Source organism: Strix aluco, chromosome 9, assembly GCF_031877795.1.
Source record: "Strix aluco isolate bStrAlu1 chromosome 9, bStrAlu1.hap1, whole genome shotgun sequence".
Classification (NCBI taxonomy): domain Eukaryota; kingdom Metazoa; phylum Chordata; class Aves; order Strigiformes; family Strigidae; genus Strix; species Strix aluco.
The window spans coordinates 7163188-7184017 of NC_133939.1; the positions used below are offsets into that span (position 1 = coordinate 7163188).

Below are 20830 nucleotides of genomic sequence, written 5' to 3' on the forward strand. Positions count from 1 at the left end.
ATCTTTGCATACAACTCCATTTTACAAGGCTATAGTGTGATAGAATTGTATATAATTTACATCAGGCTGAATAGCTACCAAAAGTGAATGTATATGAAAATAATAAAGTCCCCTTGGTTTTGTTTCCAGAATTAATGCTAAATTCAACGTCTTCTTCACTTTATTATTTCTTGGAGTACATGGAAGCAAGACAGAAAAGTGCCCCAGGAAGCACTGCTGTATAAAGAGGCCTAATTGGATATGGTTTCCTTCCTAATGCATAAGTTTGTCAGCCTTTTAACATAAAATATCCTTAAAAAGTTAAGAATATAGAAAGCTGTATTTCCTAGCGATTTGCAGTTCTATCTTCCCAGCATGCTTATGTTGAGTGAAATCCATTTACAAATACCATTATTGCAAGCACTTCAAAGCCTAGGAAATGTCTATTAATTGTAATTACTGTGCCTGTCTTGGGCCATCCTGAGCCTCCCTTCAAACGCCCATTGATTTTGGTGGGACTGCAGAGTACTGAGAAATGACACCAGCAAGTACATTAGCTCTGTTATGCTGCTCTGAAATTAGACAGAGAAGAACCAATATTTCTGTGCTGTAAAGTTCCAGTAACCCAGACAATCATGGGAAGTGCGGTAAGTGGATGGCTTTGAAGGATGAACATTTACAAATGTGGGACAATCTAGCTCTGGAAATTACCTCTTATGATGATGTACTTTAGCTTCTCCCTCATTATGTGCAGGCAAGTTTTTAGTCTAATTTCTGGGTTCAGGGCTTTCTGAAAAGAAAGAGTCACTTCATTTTGGAATAAAGGGAAGTGAGAGAAAAGAAAAATGAGGCAAAGACATGTCTACAGAAATGCTTAACATGGATTTCTCCTGGCTATTGCTTATTTCTCAACTGCTCCTTTTCAATAGAGCCAATCTCTGGTTTTAACATATAATGGTATCTTTCCTCTATCCTACTCCTTCCATGCATAATAAAGTGCATATAAGGTACTTCTATGGCTGTTGTTACTAAAGGATGTGTGCACCTCTTTAGTCTATCTATCTTTGTAATACCTGTGGGAGCTGGGAAAGTCCTATTACAGTCTTGGGCTCAGAACACCAGAGATATTTAGAGGCCTGCCACTGAGACAAATGGGAATAGCTGTCCCATGACTTTTCTGGCTCAGAGCCTCCACTATGTCCCTAAAATCACAAAGGACATCTTAAATGAAGCAGGGAACCACTCTTAAGAATCTCACTACCTAGGCTGGGGGGCTCATTTCTGGACCATCTTTTCTTCTTTGATTTACTCTTATGTTGCTAAAGTATGAAGATATTAGACAAGGTAAAAATCAAGTCCTTATTCTCTTCTGTCTATGCATCCCTTAAAAGTTTTCTACTGTTGGTATACACTGGCTACAAGCACTTTGGTGTACTCAGCTTTTACTTCAGCACAGTTTTCTCTCAAAAGGCTCTGCATAGACTACCAAATCTCTTATTTAGCTCAACACTCCTGTCTTCTTTCCCTACAGAGCAGCAAATAGACTTTTATTGCCCTTTGCACCTGGTTTTGTTCTGCAGAGCACCGGTGAGCAGTCGCTTCTGCAAAGCAAAGTGTGCTCAGGTGAGGGCTGGGCAGCTGTGCAGTGTCTGTACACGCACACACTTACCAGCATGGCCGACTTATAAAGGAAATTTCCATCTTTCCTAGGGGGGTTCACCAGATCCCTGCCCAATTCTGAGCAACAGATGTAGAAAACACACAGGCCACCTACCCACACAGCACAACAGGAGCAGCATAGCTCCTGTCCTCCACGCTTGGGAATTTGTCTAAACATACTCTGCTTATGAACATGGGTATCTATTTTGAACATCAAACTTCCCAAAAGCAAACAGCAAAGTAGTCTGACACAAGGTAACACTACACAGTTTTCATAAAGAAACAAAAACTCACTGTCTCAAAACTGGGTTGTATACAGGCACCTTCGGGTGGTCAAACAAGCAGCTACCCTGAACCTCTTGCTTTGGGTGGGTTACCACAAGCACCCTGGCCTCTTAATGCAATGGCACTATGACCTTTAGCGACCAAATATTCATCAGGACATCACAGGCGGAATATTTTTTTCTTACTGCAACCACAGGAAGACGTGATTTTTTTCTTCCAGTCACCAAGGAGCCCAGAGTAACCCCAGAATACTGTTCCATCCTAATTGCCACAGGCACATGCCTTTGAATAAAGAAGAGATGGTATTTTCCACTTCCTCACAGTAATTACCTCTTAAGATATGAGTTAGTTCAATCTTTCCAGGATTTAAATTAAGCCAAGTATTAAATCATCCAAAGCTAACTACCTGAACACTTTCAACATCTTTCAACATCTTAAAAACAGACAGTCTTTGATGCTCGTAACTTTAAAGCCACAGAATTTTGTCTGGAAGTTGACCACTTAAATTCCCTAAAGTGAAAGCTGAGAAAAAAGAATTATTTCTAGACTCAAATTAATATTTTATTATTTAACCCATATGTGAGAAGCGTCTTGAGCCTGCTAGGTGGATTTTTATATTAACTTGAGGTTCTCTAGGGTGTTAAAAACAGGGGGTTTGTATTTGGCTTATAAACACAACAACCACATTCGCTCGTGTGTTGGGGGTAGGAGGGATGAAGATGAGAAATTCCTCTATAAAGGATTATATCGGATTTTGCACTATTTAGTTTGTCCAAGACATTAACATGCTAGCGTGGTCATGGTGGTAGTCCTTCAGAGCATGAACACGGGTCTTGTTCATCAGATCAGCAATTCCTGTAAATAAGAAATTACAAATTGTTCCTTGGATATTAGTTTTGCTAATTTGACAGTGTTGAAAATAACTTTATTTCTAATAGTTCAAAGTGCGACTGCTTCCTTGCCCTAATTGCCTGTTTGCAGCAATCTGAAATGGAAGTATTTTGTCAGCTTAGCTTGACACAGTGAATTTCTATTATTGGATGAAAAAAACCTTCCAGTATCTGATTTCAGGTTCCAAATTGTTTCAGTTCATTGTGAAACTCTGGAAGTACAGAAAAAATGTACTCTATTTTGAGTTTAACACTGCTACGAAATACCCTAAATCTGCAACTCTACAGATAAACGTCTGGGTTTACACACAAAAGAGGACAAAACTCTAGTGAAATAATTAGCAAGATTTACTGTAGCGCTATGACTGCAGAAAAGACCTGAGAAGATTTAAATGTGCTGTTGGTGGCTGCTTGCTTCCTGGGTTGCTTGGGAAGCTTCTGGTGCAGAACACAACAAATATCAAACAGTCCAATTACCGTGATGAAACCGCTCAGTCAACACGCTGTGACCCATCACTCGGGTCTGGCAGGGAAGCATTTTATCCATATATGTGGTTTGTGGTTTGTACAGATATCGCCTGCTAACACAAATGCCTGTCCTTTTAAAATATATTGCACAATAGAGACCTGTAAGTTTTACGACAGCACAGATTCCAATCTTTTTAGTTCTTTTAATGAAAATTAATCATCATACTTTTTTTAATGGAAAAAGACCAAACCCAAACCGTGCCTGCTGACATAGTTCTGTGTATCACTCCTAATTCCTCTAAATGTGCTTTTCATGTTTGCAAGAAATATCCCTTTTGTCTCTCTGCCTACATACCCCAATCTATTCCCCAGATGTCTGAACATGACCGCTGCTGATCAGGCTATTTCCTCCTGACTGCTGTCTGCCAACATCTCCCTTCTGTGTGCTCAGGAATATACCTTTAAAGAGCCTGAATGGAGGGTGTACAAGTGTTACTGGTTACAGGTTATTTATATATTCTCCTGGTGTTAAGCTACCCCCATCTTCAAAGCAGAGTCACCTTCCACAGAGAATCCTTCTGATCTGCAAATGCAGAGTGTGCAAAGCAGAAAATTCTCAGTCCTGGTGCCCAGGAGGGACAGCCTGTTAAAACTCAGCCTTTCCAGCTTCTTCACACCTAAGTCTCGAGGTGGTTTTTCACCTTATCCACACAGTGTCCACTTCAGTGGCCATGGAAGAGCCCCTCCAGCAATTTCAACAGCCTCTGTATCAGATCCTTGCCATGTGTCATGTTTATTTAAACAGAAGGGAGGCTTTACACTCCATGAGCAGGGCCATGGGACTCTGAGTGTGTCTGCTCGTTTAGGAATGAAGAGCAGATATACCAGGGAAAGAGCTGTTACGATGCCAGGCCAGTTTGTTTCAATAGCCTTTTTTGGTGGTGTTAATCTCTGCCTGTTGCAGGGAGAAGTGAAAGATTCCCCCAACAGGGATGCCTGGTCATGTCCTTCAGTGCCGGATGAAGCATGCGCTTTCGCCCCATCCCTGTGCCCCACCAGCTCCCATGCTGAAACATGAGCAGTGGCTACCAGGATCACTGCCCCCGTGCACTGCAGTCACTTAATGGCCTTACACATATTCCTTCTATAGTAAGTCTTGCCACAATGCTTACCTCTGGTCTAATAAAGACATTTATTCCCACAGCTATATTTCTGCTACTGCTGTTCACTCAGCAGTTGGCTTTGATGAGATGATTTCTCAGGGTGACTCATATTCCACCCTCGTTTCACCCAGGCACACTCCTGAGGCAGCTGTTATCTGGGCAGCAAGTGTAGGTTTACAGCAAGCATTTCACGTTGCATGCTGGCCACCTCCTCCCTTCCCACTGAAGATGCACAAGGCAGGTGCCTGTCAACCCTCTACCATGAACACCTCCAGCAAAAGTGTCCCAAACTGCTGCCATGGACGCTTCCAGCTCCTCCAGGAGCATTACTGATCTCAGCATCGCTGATCAAAGAGCTCCCAGCTCTGGGGTCACGCAGGCAGCCCACCAGCACTCAGAACAAGACAAGACAAAGGCCCCAGATTGCTTAGAGAAAACTGCGGCGTGCAGCTATCCTATTGTAAGGAGAGGGCTACAGGCTTGCTCGCTGAGCTCAGTAACTAGAGACTCAAATAACAGATAACCAGATCCTGTAAACTCATTTCTGTTTAGCTCTGCTGACCAATGGTTTCTTTCCCTGTTTTACACACAGCAGACAAGGGCTTGCTCTATTTTCTTTGGCCGCAAGAGATAAAATTTTATATTTGTTACTGTGTTTTTAATTTTCTGGGTTTCTTTCAGAATGATATAGTCTGTCACAGCTTTATTCCCCAGTGTAAACCTGAAAATCACTGGGCCAAGTTACATCAACTTATTTGGTGTCAAAAATTGGCTCAGTTTTACAAAAAAGGCTCTTCAGTGAGTCAGCTTCCCATTAAATCTTCAGGGATGTTAGTCCACAGGTGGATCCTACTCCGGTATGATACATGTATGGTGTTTTCCTTGTCTAGGAATAAACCAGAACTGCTTCAGACACACTGTGCTTCAGCTGTATAAGATGTCTTGATTAGCATTTCTTGTTTTGTTTTCAGAAATAAAAGGAAATAATAATAGACTCCAAATCTCTTTCTTGTTCATAGCTGAAGCTGGCCCACATAATTAAAGGTAATTGTTAGCTTCTTAACAGCTTAGCATTTTCCACTGCACCTTCTAGAGGAAAGAAAAATCCAGACAGAAGAACTATTGAATTTGAATTCAGCATTCTCAGTAGGCATTTTCCTCTTGCATATACGCCAAAACAGTAAGTAATGTAGGCAGCAAGCATAGAGAGCAATTGCTTACTGGTGATCAAAGGTAAGAAAGGTCAAACGTTTATTTCCTATGTTGCTCCTATGCGTGCAGTGCCCAGAATCTTTTAATTATATTTCATGGTACTCTGAACTTGTACAAGGACATAAAATATATTTATAGCTCACTTAAACTCTTGGTAATGAAACAGCCATCCTACGCAGGACCTCTGCTAATCAGCTGAAGACTTTCTGTGCATTAACTTTAAAAATGCAAAAAAGCGCTTGTTCGTTCTCCAACAGAAATGCTTATCACAGTTTAAAGGCAACAACAAAGAAAAGCTATTTTTTTTTCATTAGGTAACAGTTTGAGTCTCTATCAGTTCACCTGTGATGTTTGAAGTAAAAAACCAAAATTGCACAGGCAATGCACATTTATTATAACTGTTATTATAGCGCTGGAAGCTCTCAACCACGCTGTGCCAAACACTGAAGAAACATATAATAAAAAGATCACCCCTCTCTATAGCTTTTCCTGTCTAAATATGTCATTTTCTCTCTTTTAGACAACAACAAAAAGGAGGTAATCAAATAAAAAGGTCTTTAAAGATTTCACTTAACTAATCATACTTGATGCAAATTTCTGATGAGCTGACTGAAAAGCTCCCGGTCTACTCTGCTCCTGTAATTATACACCTCACAGCAAACTTACCATATGTATCTTACACAAATCTTCCACACTGGGGATCTGCTTTAAGATTAATTTTGGGGAAGAAGATTAGCCAAACATGTAAACTGTTTCTAAGGCTGAGATTAAGGAAAGGAGTTGGTGCTTTACAACAGGCCCAGTTAGCACCTTTGCTTTTCTTTTTCTCCCAGAAGCTGTCAGGCCGCAGCATGCTGGAGGGGTGGTGAACACGGGGAGGGAGGCAGGCTGGCCCTCTGCTCGGGGCTGTGGCTATCTCTGCACCTCCTGGGCCAGCGGCACACATCCAGGGAAGGGGGCTGCTGGAGCACTGGGCTCCCGAACTGCCTGCTGCTGATTTGATGCCACAAATCAGAATCTCTGGGGTGAAAGTGGGACCTTATGTTAGATTTGTAAAGACTATGGTCAAGTCTGTCTTATAATTGCAAAGCCAAATATCCCCATACTTAGGCAAAGGAAAACATTCAAGTTTCTGGTGAAACCTTAATTCAGTTCCCTGATGTGTGTGTATTATGATACAATCTTTAATTAGCCTATGAGGAAATTAATAATTATGTACTGAGTGCAGAATTTGGCTGCTGTACAGTAAATAATGCACCACGCTACCCGACGAATGATGATGATTCAGCAGACATCATCTATCACATGCCCTGGAAAAGGCAAGGGGCCTGTGAGAAAAAAAAAATAGTCTGGGATCATATCATTAAAGAGTGAATATCAATAGTTTATTTCTGCCAGAGAGGGAAGCACAAATTAAGACTGCACAAGAAATCTCAGTTCTAGTCTTTCACCTTGTTTCATGATGGACTAGGCAACCATGAAAATATTTAGTGTTTCTTATCTGTTTCATACAGCAGACACGGCCAAACAGAAACTGAACTGTGTACAAGCGCCGAGACCTGATGGCGAGGGGTCTGGCACTACCAGGAAGGCAAGGGTGCCACTGGGCTGGGCTTCACCATGACCTGCTGACAGCGAGGGCTCGAGAGGAAAGCTCATCCGCCTTAGCTCAACCACCTCTTCTCCAACCTGACTAAAAACTGCTGTGACAGACACAAAAAGCAGAGGATGCTAAATCCTGCAGAAACAAGAACAATTATATTCCTTCCAAAGAGCTCCTCAAGCTGGACAAAATTCAGGTTTGAAATAGCCCTGATTTTTCCGAGCTGCAGCAAACACATGCCCGACATTTAAAATACTGGCTGTTTTCGTCATGGGTACAGCCAACTGCGTAGCCTTCCTATGCACTTGAAAGTGTGAAGGAGGAGGATCAGTTGGTGCCCCCAGGCTCTTGATGCCAGCCAAAGCGGTGAGTGTTGGAGGAGGAACGGTGAGCGTTGGAGGAGGAATGCTACCTCTCTACCATTATTAATTGGGAGCCAAAATTGGAGAGCGAAAATACAGACAAGACCTTGATTTACAGTGAACAAAGACAAACAGGATACTCTACTTCTGCCCTCAGATGTCACAAATAAAGCATAAAGCAAACAAATTATGGCTATGTATTATTCTTGAATATTTCCTCCTAAGCCCTTGCTTTTCCTAATGACCAGGAGGGCAGGAGCAGAGCCACAAGCATGGATGAGCACAGCAGAAGAGAGATGAAATCTTGCTCTCAGGAAAGTAAATTCCAGCCATTTCCTCCACGACAAGTTTACTACATGCTGCCGCACAATACTTTTATTGGCATTCATTAGTCCTTGAGGACCAATTTATTCATTTTTAGCAGCATTAAAACAGAGGTTGCATTTTACAAGTGAATTGCTATACTGCTGGGGCTGTAGGAAGCGGCTCAATTATCTCCAGTGTGTTAAAAGCTGAATCCAGACTTGATACTAATCTTAAATTGTAACAAACATTATTTCCCCAAGCCTTGATTAATCAACAGTCTGATCCCCAGCTCGCAGCTGTCTCAGGCTTTTGAGGAGGGAGGTTGGCGGTGTTGGGTTTGTTTATTTATTTTTATCATTGCCATGCAGCTTGGGAACCTGCAGAGCAGAGACCAGTCACCACTGGGGTGCTCAGCAGTGTATTACTTGCAAAACATCACCAGACACGAAAACCAAGAGATTGAAGCCCCCAGTATTCACTGCTCCTCCTTTTGCATCTGATTTCTCCTCCTTTTGTATCTGATTTCTCCTTTATTTGGAGCTTCATTTCTGTTTAAGAACAGCTGGAGACCACAATTTAGCATTTACATTTAACTAGATATTTGTGGCACTCCCAAGTCAAATTACCCAAACTTGTTACCTCTTGACATGTAAATATACTATAATATTCATTCTCAGTAACACCTGTAAAGAATACAGCAATTCTTGAAATTGGGGCTTGCCCTGTTTCAACTAAAATACACACATATGTCTACATATGCACATACATATATATATTTGACCCTCTCCCTTAATCAGCATCTCCAAGCCACTGAGCTTCAGTGAATTCATGCTCTTGACTGTACTACCTTGAAAAATATCACAGCCCTTATTCTTCATGTAAGAATCAAAATCCAAGCAATTTTCATGGCCCTCATTATAGTAATTTTTCTTATTTTGTTTAATTTTGTTTCAGATTATCACTTGGCACCTCTCGCAGGTTGAGCCAGGGAAAGAGATTATCGTTGTTGTTTTAAGTAGCAGGTGTAGTGATCAACGTGAAAATGTATGTACCCTCTTGGAGATGTAGTTATGAAAATGGAGGCAAGAGTTCCAGCATTACATGCAAAAATAAAGCTAGGTAATTGATAAAAAGTTGCTTCAGAGGGAAAAAAATGAATCCTTATTTGTTCTCTCTACTAATGAATGCAGCCTCACTATTTTTACCAGGGCTCTTGTATAGGCTGCTTTCATGCTGGCCTTTGGGTGAAGCATGCACTGATGGTACCCTCTTAGTCAGCAGGAATCATCGCTGAGCAATGTGGAGTGACTTTCTGCAAAGGACAGATCCTGCTGCGATAGCAGCGGATTAGAAGAAGTATTACTAAAGAGAAATCTTTAAAGGCCCTCAATGAAACTATCATTTTTACAAGTCCTCTTCTAAAGATGGCAATCTAGCTGAAGTAAAATTCATAGCGTATCCTACTCCTGGCTCCACCGACTCCACGCACCTGATGCTGGACTCATGTTTTGCAGAATCAGATCCTATGGAAAGAAGATGGGTTTTCTGATTTCTATTTCTCTTCACAGTGAAACAAACTCAGCTCATTGGTGCCTTGGCCAAATCTGCAGGTTTATGAGAATGACTTAACACTACCCAGTTTTTTCAGAAGTAGCTACGAACTGTTGGGTAAAATGAAGAGTTTCTTTCCCTCTAACCTGGCTAATTTCAGCAAATACAAGAAATGGAATCAAAATACCCTGACATAGCCTAGAAGGGAAGTGAGGCACTGGAAAAAGCTCTGCTGTTAACTGCGTTTTTAAATGCAAGAAGCTGTGTTGGTCTGAACAGGAAAGAGGGGTAGAAGTGAAGCATCCTTAAGCAGCCATAGCAAATACAAAGGTGAAATGTTTGACAGCGAAGGCATTTAGCCTCCTTCTACTGCAAGAGGGATTATCTTTGACTCTCCCTGTAGATAGATCAATTCTCTGCCTAGATTTCATAGGCACAGAGCACCCTTAAGATTCCACTGGTACTCATGTTACACTCTAAAAATCAGCCCAACTCCCTTAATCACACAGGTTACCAGATGCCAAAAAAATCTGTAATACTCTTGCCCCTATTTATACAAGTTGCTTGCAGACCTCTCTCATGGTTTTGATCATTACTTCCACTTTGGAAGAGGTCTTACACAAAAAACCACTCTTACCAATGACTCAAGGAGCATTTACAGCCAGGACCTACTCCCTCTTAGGTTGGGAGTGCTGAGCATTAATGTATGGAGAGGTCTTGGTTGATAAACCCCTGTGTAACATGGACTGATAGAATATCTTTTGCTCTCTTACCAGAAGAGAATCACTGTGTTTGATGATCTAGAGGGACTTTTGGTACTCTTACCCAAAGCCAAGGAACTTGAGCTCTGTTCCCACCTCTAGCACAAACCTATCCTATGAACTTCCACTCATCTCTTCCCTCCACAGTCCACTCACCCAAGCCTGTTTTTTGTTTGTTTGTTTATTTTGTTTTGTTTTTTGTTTTTAAAGAGTCTTTGGACCACAGGTTGAGCCTCAGACAGGCAGGATGCCCTGCAGTGCATTACAGTAACAAGAAGCTTCTTGGCTGTATGGACGTGCTACTTCAATGCCAATAACTAATAAAGCAGAATCAACAGTTTGCTGCGAGCATTTCTGGTGAGAGAGAACAAAGTACTTCTATCATCTCAAATGAGAGCAGATATCTTGAAGTACTCAAAATAACACAACCTCCTATGTCAGGACTTGCCACATATTTCAGTAGTGTATTTTCAAGCTTGCTGTGAATGCTGATCTGTAAGTGAGGACAGTACCTTGTCACTGGAGCCCTTGATGCTCGCATATTACCACAGCACCTGGCTAGGAACAGAGACATGATTCTTGGCAAATGCCAAGCTGGGAGGGGAATTACCAACTCAAGAATTGATTCAGAGCACCTACATTCTTTGCAGTAAGAATAGCCCAGGAAATCCTAGTATTTTCCTCTTATGAGAAACATTGAGCATCAGAGACCTGAAGGGTGAAAACTGCTTCATGTGGAAACCAGTAATCCAGCTGGAAGATGGCTGAGCATAAACTGGTTCAAGACAAAGGCTCTTCTGCAGAGCCATGCAGAAAAACCTCAGCTGTTCATCTCCCATTTCAGTGCTCTGACCTCCATCCAGCCATCTGGGTGTAATGCTTCTTCAGTCACTGAAAGCAACATCCAGTGCTTGTAATAAAAGTTTGGCTGCTTGGCTGCTTACTCTGTGAAATCAGAGGTTTTCAAAGAGATTCATGCATTGATTCCTGAATGTTAAAATAAACTGTGCCGTCACTTTCTTCTGAAATGATTATCTGGACATTACTAATTTCTTGCTAAATATGCCTGTGTCATCCAGTATCTCGGAAGAGCAGGTGCTTTCTTTTATGTCCCCAAGCAGATGCACATTTCACTGTTCTCTGAGCACTCAGAGGCAGCTTTTTTTGAGTGTGTGACAAAACATGGTGACAGCTGCTGAACCCAAGATACCTGATCTACCTTTTCTACCTAATCTGACTTCTGCAGAGATGAAGAAACTCATCTCTTGCGGTGTGAAAACCCTTGCAGGAGGCACCCCACTGCAGTGCTCTCATCCCAGCCACCACCACTGCCTTGTTTTGTTCTCTTTCTTTTCTATAAAAAAAAGAATATTGTGCCTATGCCATCTGTTAAGCAAAGTGCTGCACGTACACTGCAATATACCCTGCAGCACACAATGGAGCCTTGCAGATTAAACGTGAAGAGAAGTGACTGTAAGGGGAGAGAAAACTCCAGGTGCTGGAACTGTTACAGGTGAGCCTAAGCGTTTGCTTCCCCGAGGCAGCTACCTGTCAGGATGAATCTTGCCGAACCCAGGAATGCGCCTCTGTAGACGCCGCACCCCATTCCAGGAAACCATAAATACCAAACAAGATGCTCAGCACCACACATGAAAGCATCTTCTTTCTGCGGAGCGTGATTGTGGGGGAGTGACAGCCGGACTAGCATCAATCCTGCCTCATGCTGGGGTTTTCTTAAGGTGGTTCCTTGAGCGAAACAAGGAAGGAGGCAAGTGTGGGTACTTGCTGCCTTCCTCCTAAGCAGGCCCCCAAGGGAACCCCCTTGTTTGCTTCTCTGTCCTGGGTCTACCTGGGACCCTGCTTTTTTATTTCCAGGTTAAAGGACATTCTCTCTCTTTTTATCTCATCCCAAAACCAACCCTAAGGGAAGGAAGTCCAGGGGAGCCAAAGGAATCATCTTTGATAGCTCCTCTTATAAGTACTTTTGATAATGTGTCCCAGAGGCAAAGCTGGGGGGCAACTGAGCTTCTTCTGAACGATGCTGCCCAAGTGCCATGCAGGAGGGGGCACAAAACAACTAATGGTGCTTTGAGTAGCACAATTTTGCCAAACAGGGTACCCTTGGCCTGTCAGAGAAATGCAGTGCAGCTGAATGAACACTTACTTATCAACAGTGATTGAATCCCAGGTTTCTTTTCCTCCTGTTTCTTTGTCATCTCAGCAGGAAAAAAGATCGTCAAGCTTCCTGCTAATTCCTGTTAATTCCCCCCTCCTCCTCAGTTTCCCTGACTCTACTAGCTTTTTGTTTGGGGGCTGAATTGTTTTAGGTTTGTTTATACTTTTCAGTTTGGAAGAGATGCCTGTGCACATACACTGATTGATATTAGATGTTCAGTCGTGAGACCAGCAGAAGGTCAATGCAAGACTGATGTCTGGAAAAGCAAACATCAGGTGAGCCACGGAATTCGTCCCAATGTCCCCACCACCACGTACCCATAGGGACAGCTGAGCCTGCACTGGGACCTGCTGCCACCTCCTGTCTGCCTGAGGATGCCCTGGAGGTCAGTGCTCTCCCACAGAGCTGAGCCCATGGCCAAGGCCACCAACAGAGGCCACACACCACAATTTCAGGGGCAGAGTCCCAGCATGGGGAGTTACCACAAAAAAAGAGCATTCCTGGCTAATTAGGGGCTTCTGGATCAAAAGCAATACATTTAAAGTCCAAACTCAAACGCTTGGCCTTAAGGAGTGGCCAGTGCCGATGCCAGGGGTGGCCAGAGGCAGCCAGCTCACTGAGCACAGGCTGGGACTGCCAGAGGGACACTGCTGACTCCACAAGTGCTCCTTTCCACAACCTTTGAAACAAAGCAATTTATTTCAAAACAAAGCAGCATTTCCATATTTTGAGGCATAACCAGCCCCTGGAAAATTTCCTTCCTGTTTCTACATAAACACAGTATCTTTTAGAGAGCACCTCACCAAACCCAAACCACGCGATGCCTCCACAGAACACCCACAGCTGAGAGCGACAGCAGCAGGATGCTGGAAGTGCAGAGCAGTTGTGTTGGGGCAACACATTTGGGACACAGGCACTGCAGCCCCTGTGGCCCAGATAATCATTGCTTCGGTCTTGCGTCAATCATTTTCTGCACAGAGTAGTCCCACATCTCCTGGAACACGTCTGGTGCGTGGGCCACCAAATTTGGATACCTTACCATTTCAGGCTGGCAGGGCTTGGTTCATGTTATCATCAACTGAGAAAATACCTGTACAATTCAGATACAGGCCTGGATTTTGTAGTCCAGGTTTAAAGTCAGTGAGGTAGGAGAGAGCTCTGCCTGCTGGGCTTACTCCACAGCCTCCTGATCAGCTTCCTTAAGCATTCACAGTATGTGTAAATAAATATATGTATATAGCCTCTCTCCCCAAACAGTCCTTCTGGTACCATGGGTTAAATAAGTCAGTTCCTCCGACAGAGACATATTTGGTTGAATTTTAAACACCGGGCCTTTAGAAATCTCTAAAATTTTAACTATCAGCGTGTAACAGCTTCTGGGACGTTCCCCACCTTGTAACAGTTCTTCATAAGAAACATGTAACTGCCTAAAACCAACTCTCAAATAATGTTAATTATCTGCATGGTCTGTGTTTCAGCATTTGCAGTTTTCAGCTACTAACATTGGACATTATGAAGCTTTTACATGACATCAGCTTTCCAATGAGCAGCCACCTATAAAATACATAATTTTTAATCTGCATTTGATTGCCACAGCTTAAAAACCCCAGAATTTATGGGAGCTACAAATCGTTTTTAGACTGTGCAGCATAGAATAAAAGCCAAGATTTTTGGTTCGGCTTGTTGATATTTCCTGAAAACATGAAACAATTCTGAAAGGACAGATTTCCTGGCTCACAGCTAAAGGTCAGCAGTCACACAGGGAGCGCTTGCTAAGTGTACCAAAATGATTGGGAAGGAAAGATTGGCACAACATTGTAGTATTATTAAAAAGTGATTTAAGTGGGGAAAAAGGGAGAAAAGAGAAAGAAGGACAAAGATTAGACTCTCAACAAGTGAGCTTTCATCGAGACTAGAAAAACAGCCTTGTTCCTTGCAGCCCCTCACTGTCACTCCAAGCACCACTCGCTCTTGCTCCCTCTTTCCACCCCTCCGCCAGCTGTGCAGCGCCAGCCCAACGCAGCTGCTCCGGCCGGGCATCACAAACCACTCCTCTGGCCTCTCCTCCACAGTCCAGAGGTTTTTCCACGCTCATCTCAGTAACAGATTGTGGAGGCACACGTTTCATTGGGAAGGACAGGAGTTCAAAAGTTCCATGACTTTGTGCAACAATAACATCCAGTTGTGTGATTTGCAAAAAAAAAGTTCATTTTCCCAAGGAATCTCCCCCAAACCTGTCCCATGTTTATAACATTCAGCTCAATTAAAACCAAAGCACTTTACTGACTAACTCCTGTTCTGCAGCCGGCAGAGGGGGCAACAGGCAGCTCTCATCAGTTTCTTGAAATCATCTGCTTGAACAAAGTTCCTTGACAAAGTATTTCATTTTATAATGATACCAAAAATTTCCCATCCACTGAGATGACACCAGTTCAAAAACAAGCACATTCTGCAATTAAAATCTCTGAGGCATGTATAATGTTGGTAGCATCTTTAAAACAGTATTTAGTACTAGTCTCAACAGAGACTATCCCAGGCCCCGCCAAGACTCCCAATCTTGTTTTAATTTTTATTATTCACATTTTTCGTTTAAAGAATGGGGCATGTACAATTTTCCAGGCAAATAACTCTGACCAAAACCAACCTAACAGCCTCCAGCAAGGTCCCTACCACAGGCTGTGCACCCATCCCTGCCTGAGCAAGGGCTCTAGGACATCAGAATCAACAAAGAATTTGTGCGTATAATCCTGCTAATGAAATGCCACTACTCAGACCTCAAGGTCCTCCCTAACACTGATTTACCAAAAGCATATGCTCCCATCGTTCATGGTCTGTGCTTTTTTTCTTTTTCAAATTAAAACCAATTGGTTGTAGAGCAAAAAGGTTAACAGCAAGCCAATGACCACATGTGTAACTTGAATCTGCTGCTCCCAAATCGGACTAACTACAGTAAACTAAACCAAAACAACAAATGCACTAGTAAGCAGCTAAGCAATACTGCAGGCTGTTAACTTTAAATTTAGCCCTGGCAGATCCTGGAGGAAGGGCATCCCAGAAGGCATGTGTCTTCTGCTATACAGAGAGAGCACTCAAACCGTAGGATCCTATTCCACATGTATCACTTCTGAATATATGGCTATACCTATTGTATAGCATCTCTATTTCATATCTATATTTTCTCTAAAAATACTTTGCATGAGATAAAGGACACTCTGCTCTTGGCCACAAAGCGTTTGCCCCAAAAGCCGCCAATGAGACTGAAAGAACAGATTATAATTCCTCGCACCAGGACAAAGCCATAGCTCAGAGTAGAGGTGCTCTGACAATTTAGGGTTTTACAGACCACAACCTGTAAGGATGAATTATTCTCCAAAGCAAAATGTTGAACACTAGCATGGAGAATATTACTTCAGAAGGAGATTGCTGTAGCCTTGCTATTTTTTAGCTGGAGCTTCAGGGCAATTTACAAGTAGAGACTATTGCCATGATGAACGGTGAGATTACAGAAGCAAGATTTGCTGTGATGAATCTCAAAAAGACAGCTCCAGGCCTACAGTTCAATGTGCCACACCTGCTAGCAGAGAATACATGAATAATCTCATCTCCAGGCTGCAAATACTACGAGAAAGGGTTGGACATCCCCATCCAGTGGAGCCTCCCCTATGCCCTCCTAAGGCCAAACAAAATTGCTAATATGAAGACAAGCTGTGCATCAGTATCTCTGCAACCCCAAAACCTGCACTTTACACTTCTGCTAAGGAAACCCAGCTAAACCAGGCATCCAGTGCCAGAAAGGCTAGAATTCATCAATCTGACATTAAAAAACTCTTTTCTTCAACAGCTCTAAACAGCACTATGTGCACAAAGTCTTGTTAACTGTGAGATTAACTGGAAGATAGGGTGGTTTCTATGGCATTGTTTCAGGAGCTGAGGTGACTCCATTGCCCCATCACCAGAACTTCCCCTGTTTTAAACTATCTATGCAGTAGTTAAAGAAAAAATAATAATACTGCTTATAGGTAAAGTCATGCTTGAAACTCAGACACAATATTATAATTTTTTTTTAAATCATGTCTTGCATAAATTATAAACTCTATATTGATTGCAAGGGTAGTTAAGCAAACTAAAAAGGTATAATGGGAGCAGGAGACATCTTCTTGGCCTTGTGGGCTCAAGTGAGGTTATTCCCACTGCAAAACACCAATGATCTGTGCATTATGGTCTGTTAAAGTAATACTTGGCTTATTGAACACTTACTTTGTTTGATGCTTAAAAGAAACTCGGGTATGCACCACAGAAATACAGCTCTATTTTTATAAAATGCTGGGCAACAAAAACAAAAAAAAAGGAAAGCCCTTACAGCTGTAATTAGCATCTCAACACCAGCATCCCCCTTTCATATGCTTGGTTTTGCTTACTATTATTCTTATTGCTGTTATTACTATTAATCCACCAAAACATCACACTCATACTAAACCAGTTCTTCACTAAGCAATTTCTGCTCGTTAGTATAATCCTCAAAGCTTCCATCAAATTTTGCGCTCTCTTACACGACAGATGTAGAACTATGTTCTTTTGAGTGTGGCAAAAACAAAGAGCAGATATATCAGTCAGTGCTGCAATAAGCAGTGGAGGGAGAGGGTGCCAAGGCTGGTGGATGTTCTGCATTAACCCCTGTGAAGGGCTGGATTTCAGAGGCCAGTGAGTGCGCTCAGTGGCCGCTATGTCACGTCCCATTCAGGCATCAGTCTGAGCAACCAGCATTGTAAGGCTCTTTTCAAAATCCTGGTTACCGCTTTTTAAGGCAGGTGAAAATCAATTAATTTTCAGCTTGTAAAGGAACGCCTTTGCTGTGGTCAACCTTGGCCACACAGTTACAATGCATTCTGCAGAGATGCACTGCCTTTTCTTTCTATTTAGTACAAAAGCACTTAATCTTGGTTATCAGCTCCCTGAAGGTCAGGCTTATTTCCTTAGATCTATTATTTACTGCTTCAAATTTCCAGTTCCACCTTTCTGGCTATTATAACTTCTTTCCCAACTCCTATTCTTTTCACGATAACTCCATATGACGACTGTTGATAAAGTTAGGAGGACCGTGATTCTAAATGTCTGACCTTCTTCAAAATCTGATAATGGATACAGTTTCTGATTCATAGGTCATCTCAATTTTGCCAATAAACCATTTATTTCCAGTGGCCTTCAGACCTTGAGGCTTACTGTGCACTGCAAAATGGATTCTTCAGGGAACAATAAAAATAAGAGAGACATCCTTAGCCTTTGCTTAGCACGTTAGGAGGGATGCTGTACTTTGGGGAGCATGTTTATCCACAACATCTTATGCACCACAGTCTCTAAGATCTCCACTACCATACAACATTTTCTGATGCTTGTATAAAGCTGGAAGTTATAAGAGTCTAATATGAACTAACCTCCTTTTCATTTGCAATCTATATGGAAAGGACAAGAAAAATCCATGCCTGCTTAACACCCCCCCCCCCACCAAGGGCTATCCAGTCACCTTTACCATATTCTTCAACTTACAGCTCAAGGCACAGTGCCAAGTTTTACATCACTACCTCAAACGTTATGCTGCTGTGGTAAGACCCGATTACGCCATGCTTGTAAAAGCTGTGTCGGTGCCAAGGTACACAATTTTTTGGTATGAGCGCCTGCCAGCCTCCTTCAGTGGCTTTACTGAAATGGAGTTCTCAAAATGTCTTGGTCTTGCAAAAACACTGCCAGAGGTACAATTCCTATTGAAGGTCAATATTTCACGCAAACTATTGAGTAAGATGCAGGGGAAGGCGTGTCGAACACAAATCCCTGGCTTGAACAGTGCTTGGAAAGTTAAACAGTGACTAGATCCTGAGCAGCGGGGAACCAAGTAGGTTTTACTTACTGTCAAAGCTTCTATGCTGCGCTGTTAGGGTTGTCTGCACAGAGCGACCGGCCTCTTTCATCATGGCTTCAAATTCACTTCGGCTTTTGTTTGCAAAGTTCTCCTCCATCTCGCTGGTGCAGCAGGTATAGCCTTGTGGGCAGATTCGTAGGTGCTCCCCTAAAATGAGAGAAAATGTAGTTCAATGGGCAAGTCTGGAAAATGAAGGATTTCACCCCAGACAACCTCGGCATAAAAATACTCCAGTTCTCTAGTAACCTGGATCTGTATCAGGCTTTACATGTTTACCCCCCAACTTGAGTTATCCTGCATTAGTATAGTGGTTGGTGTGAATAAAGGTACAAATTTCTTTACAGAACGGGTGGTTAGGTGTTGGAATGGGCTGCCCAGGGAGGTGGTGGAGTCCCCATCCCTGGAGGGGTTTAAGAGTAAAGCTGACTTAGTGCTTAGGGATATGGTGTAGTTAGGCACTGTCAGTGTTAGGTCAATGGTTGGACTGGATGATCTTCAAGGTCTTTTCCAACCTAGATGATTCTGTGATTCTGTGAAATTTTCTCACTGATGACTATGAGGGAAAGAAAAGTGAAGGACATAAAATTCATACATGGGGCAAGGAGAAGGGAAATGCAAGTGTCTCCTGCTCAAAGCCCGCCATAGAATCCAGCTCTGCCTAGAATCTCAGAAGACATGGAAGTCTCTGATTAAATGACATACTAGTCATCCTCATTAGACTTAACATGTATATTAGAACAACTGTTTGAAACTACTTTGTCAAGAAAAAAACCCAAACTCCAATGCCCTCCCCCGATCCTAAACCAACCCCCCAAAAAAACCTATCCTGAGAAGGCATTTCCATAACCAGAAAGGTTGAGACTAGTGAGTTTTCAAAAGACAAGAGACTGAATGCCAGTGGAATTTGGGTGACTAATTCCCCTCCACACGTTTTGAAATCTGCCCATTTACTATTTTTTTCAATGAAAAATTTATCTCCCAGAAAGAGGCAAGACCACCCAAAAAAGAGCTGCTATGACAATCACTGACTGATTATTATTATACCCTTTGCTACAGGGAAGGACAGGAAAGGTAAGAGGAGTCGGCAGTCAAATTGAAAAATTCTTCAGTATGGGAGCTCCTCCTGCCCTCTGCAATCTCTCTGTTGTGGAGAAGCAAGCGTTTGCATAGGCAGAGTCAGCAACATTTTAAAAATAATTGCTTAAGTTCTTATGAGTCCTTACAAAGACACATCCACCTGCAAACACACCCCACGTTTCTCCTTACCCAGCAATAAGAATTCATTTGAATGAAATCAAACATCAGGGTTATTTTTTTTAAATAAAAACCCATGTTGTTCCAAGCATGCACTGAGATAAACCAATTACAAAGAAGTTACCATGCTTAACATAATTTGATTGGGATTACCATTGATTTTGCTGGCAGTTTTACAGGACTGCTATCTTAACATCATAGCTGAGCTGAAAGATATTTTTAAAATCATGTTTTATCTTGTGTGTCTCGACAGCTTCAGATCCTGAACCTAAGAGTCCTTCAGAGTTTCCCATTAAAGTCCTTAGCTATTTCATGCATAGAGACCTTAGTAAATGGTTGCCTTAGGGTAAAGGGTCTTTGAAACTGGGCATGTGTCCTACACTTGTGAATGCCATGTCATTAGTAGCCTAAGAGCAATTTTGTCAGGAGTGCTCTGTAGTTGATGTATTTTAGGCAGAAGCCATACAGGATGAGTTTGCATTTTCCTGGCCCTCGGGTCCCTGCTCACAGATGGCTCTGGAGCAACCTCTGCAGGGTGCTGGGGTGAGCCTGCCCTTGGAAAACAGGTTATTGTGTGCATTTGCACCAACAGAGAAGCCTTCCTGCCTATGCGATGGGAACTGCTGCTCACCAGCTTTTGTAGGAGAACAGCTTCCATCATCAGGCTTGTGTCGTGCTCCTGGCTGACAGGAACGTCAGGGAGGGCAGCGTGTCCTGCAGGCTCCCATCTCCCAGAGGACCCCCTCCCAGTGCCCACGAGCACCCAGGCACCACTGCGCCACACCATCAAAGCAAGAGGAAAAGCAGCAACTCGCTTCAGTACAAAAACTAAGAGTCAAATATAAACTTGTGGCTCAATGCTTGCCATACCAAATGCAATTTAAGTTACAGTCCTTGCCTAAGCCTTTCCTTCCTTCATAAACAAGACTGTTGTAATCCATTCCCTGAGCTCATTTCTGTAAAGCTGCATTTTTACAAGAAAGCCATCATGACGATTGCTGACATGTCACAGACAGGCTGAAAAAGAGATATAATTTTTTGACAAGACACAGCTTTGTTTCCTGTCATGGCAAATTAAAAACTTTTTTCTTGTCCAGCCTCTTCCGTCCGATTTCTGCTGCCACGGGACTTCTGACGGGGATCGAAGTTTTGTTGACAGTTGTTTTACTGTGGTAGACATCCTTCCATGCTGTCCTTGGTGTCCTCAGGACAAACTGAGGCCTTTTCAGCCTCTCTGAAAGGCCTAT

At 42.6% G+C, this 20830-nt stretch overlaps 1 protein-coding gene across 1 annotated transcript in view; it reads right to left on the bottom strand.

The window, feature by feature from the left end:
- GPC1 (glypican 1) overlaps positions 1-20830 on the bottom strand; it is a 216348-nt gene that overhangs the window by 90578 nt on the left and 104940 nt on the right. The window contains exon 2 of the mRNA XM_074833619.1: positions 18318-18476. Coding sequence (XP_074689720.1) covers positions 18318-18476 — 159 coding nt within the window. The remainder of the gene's footprint in view (positions 1-18317; positions 18477-20830) is intronic.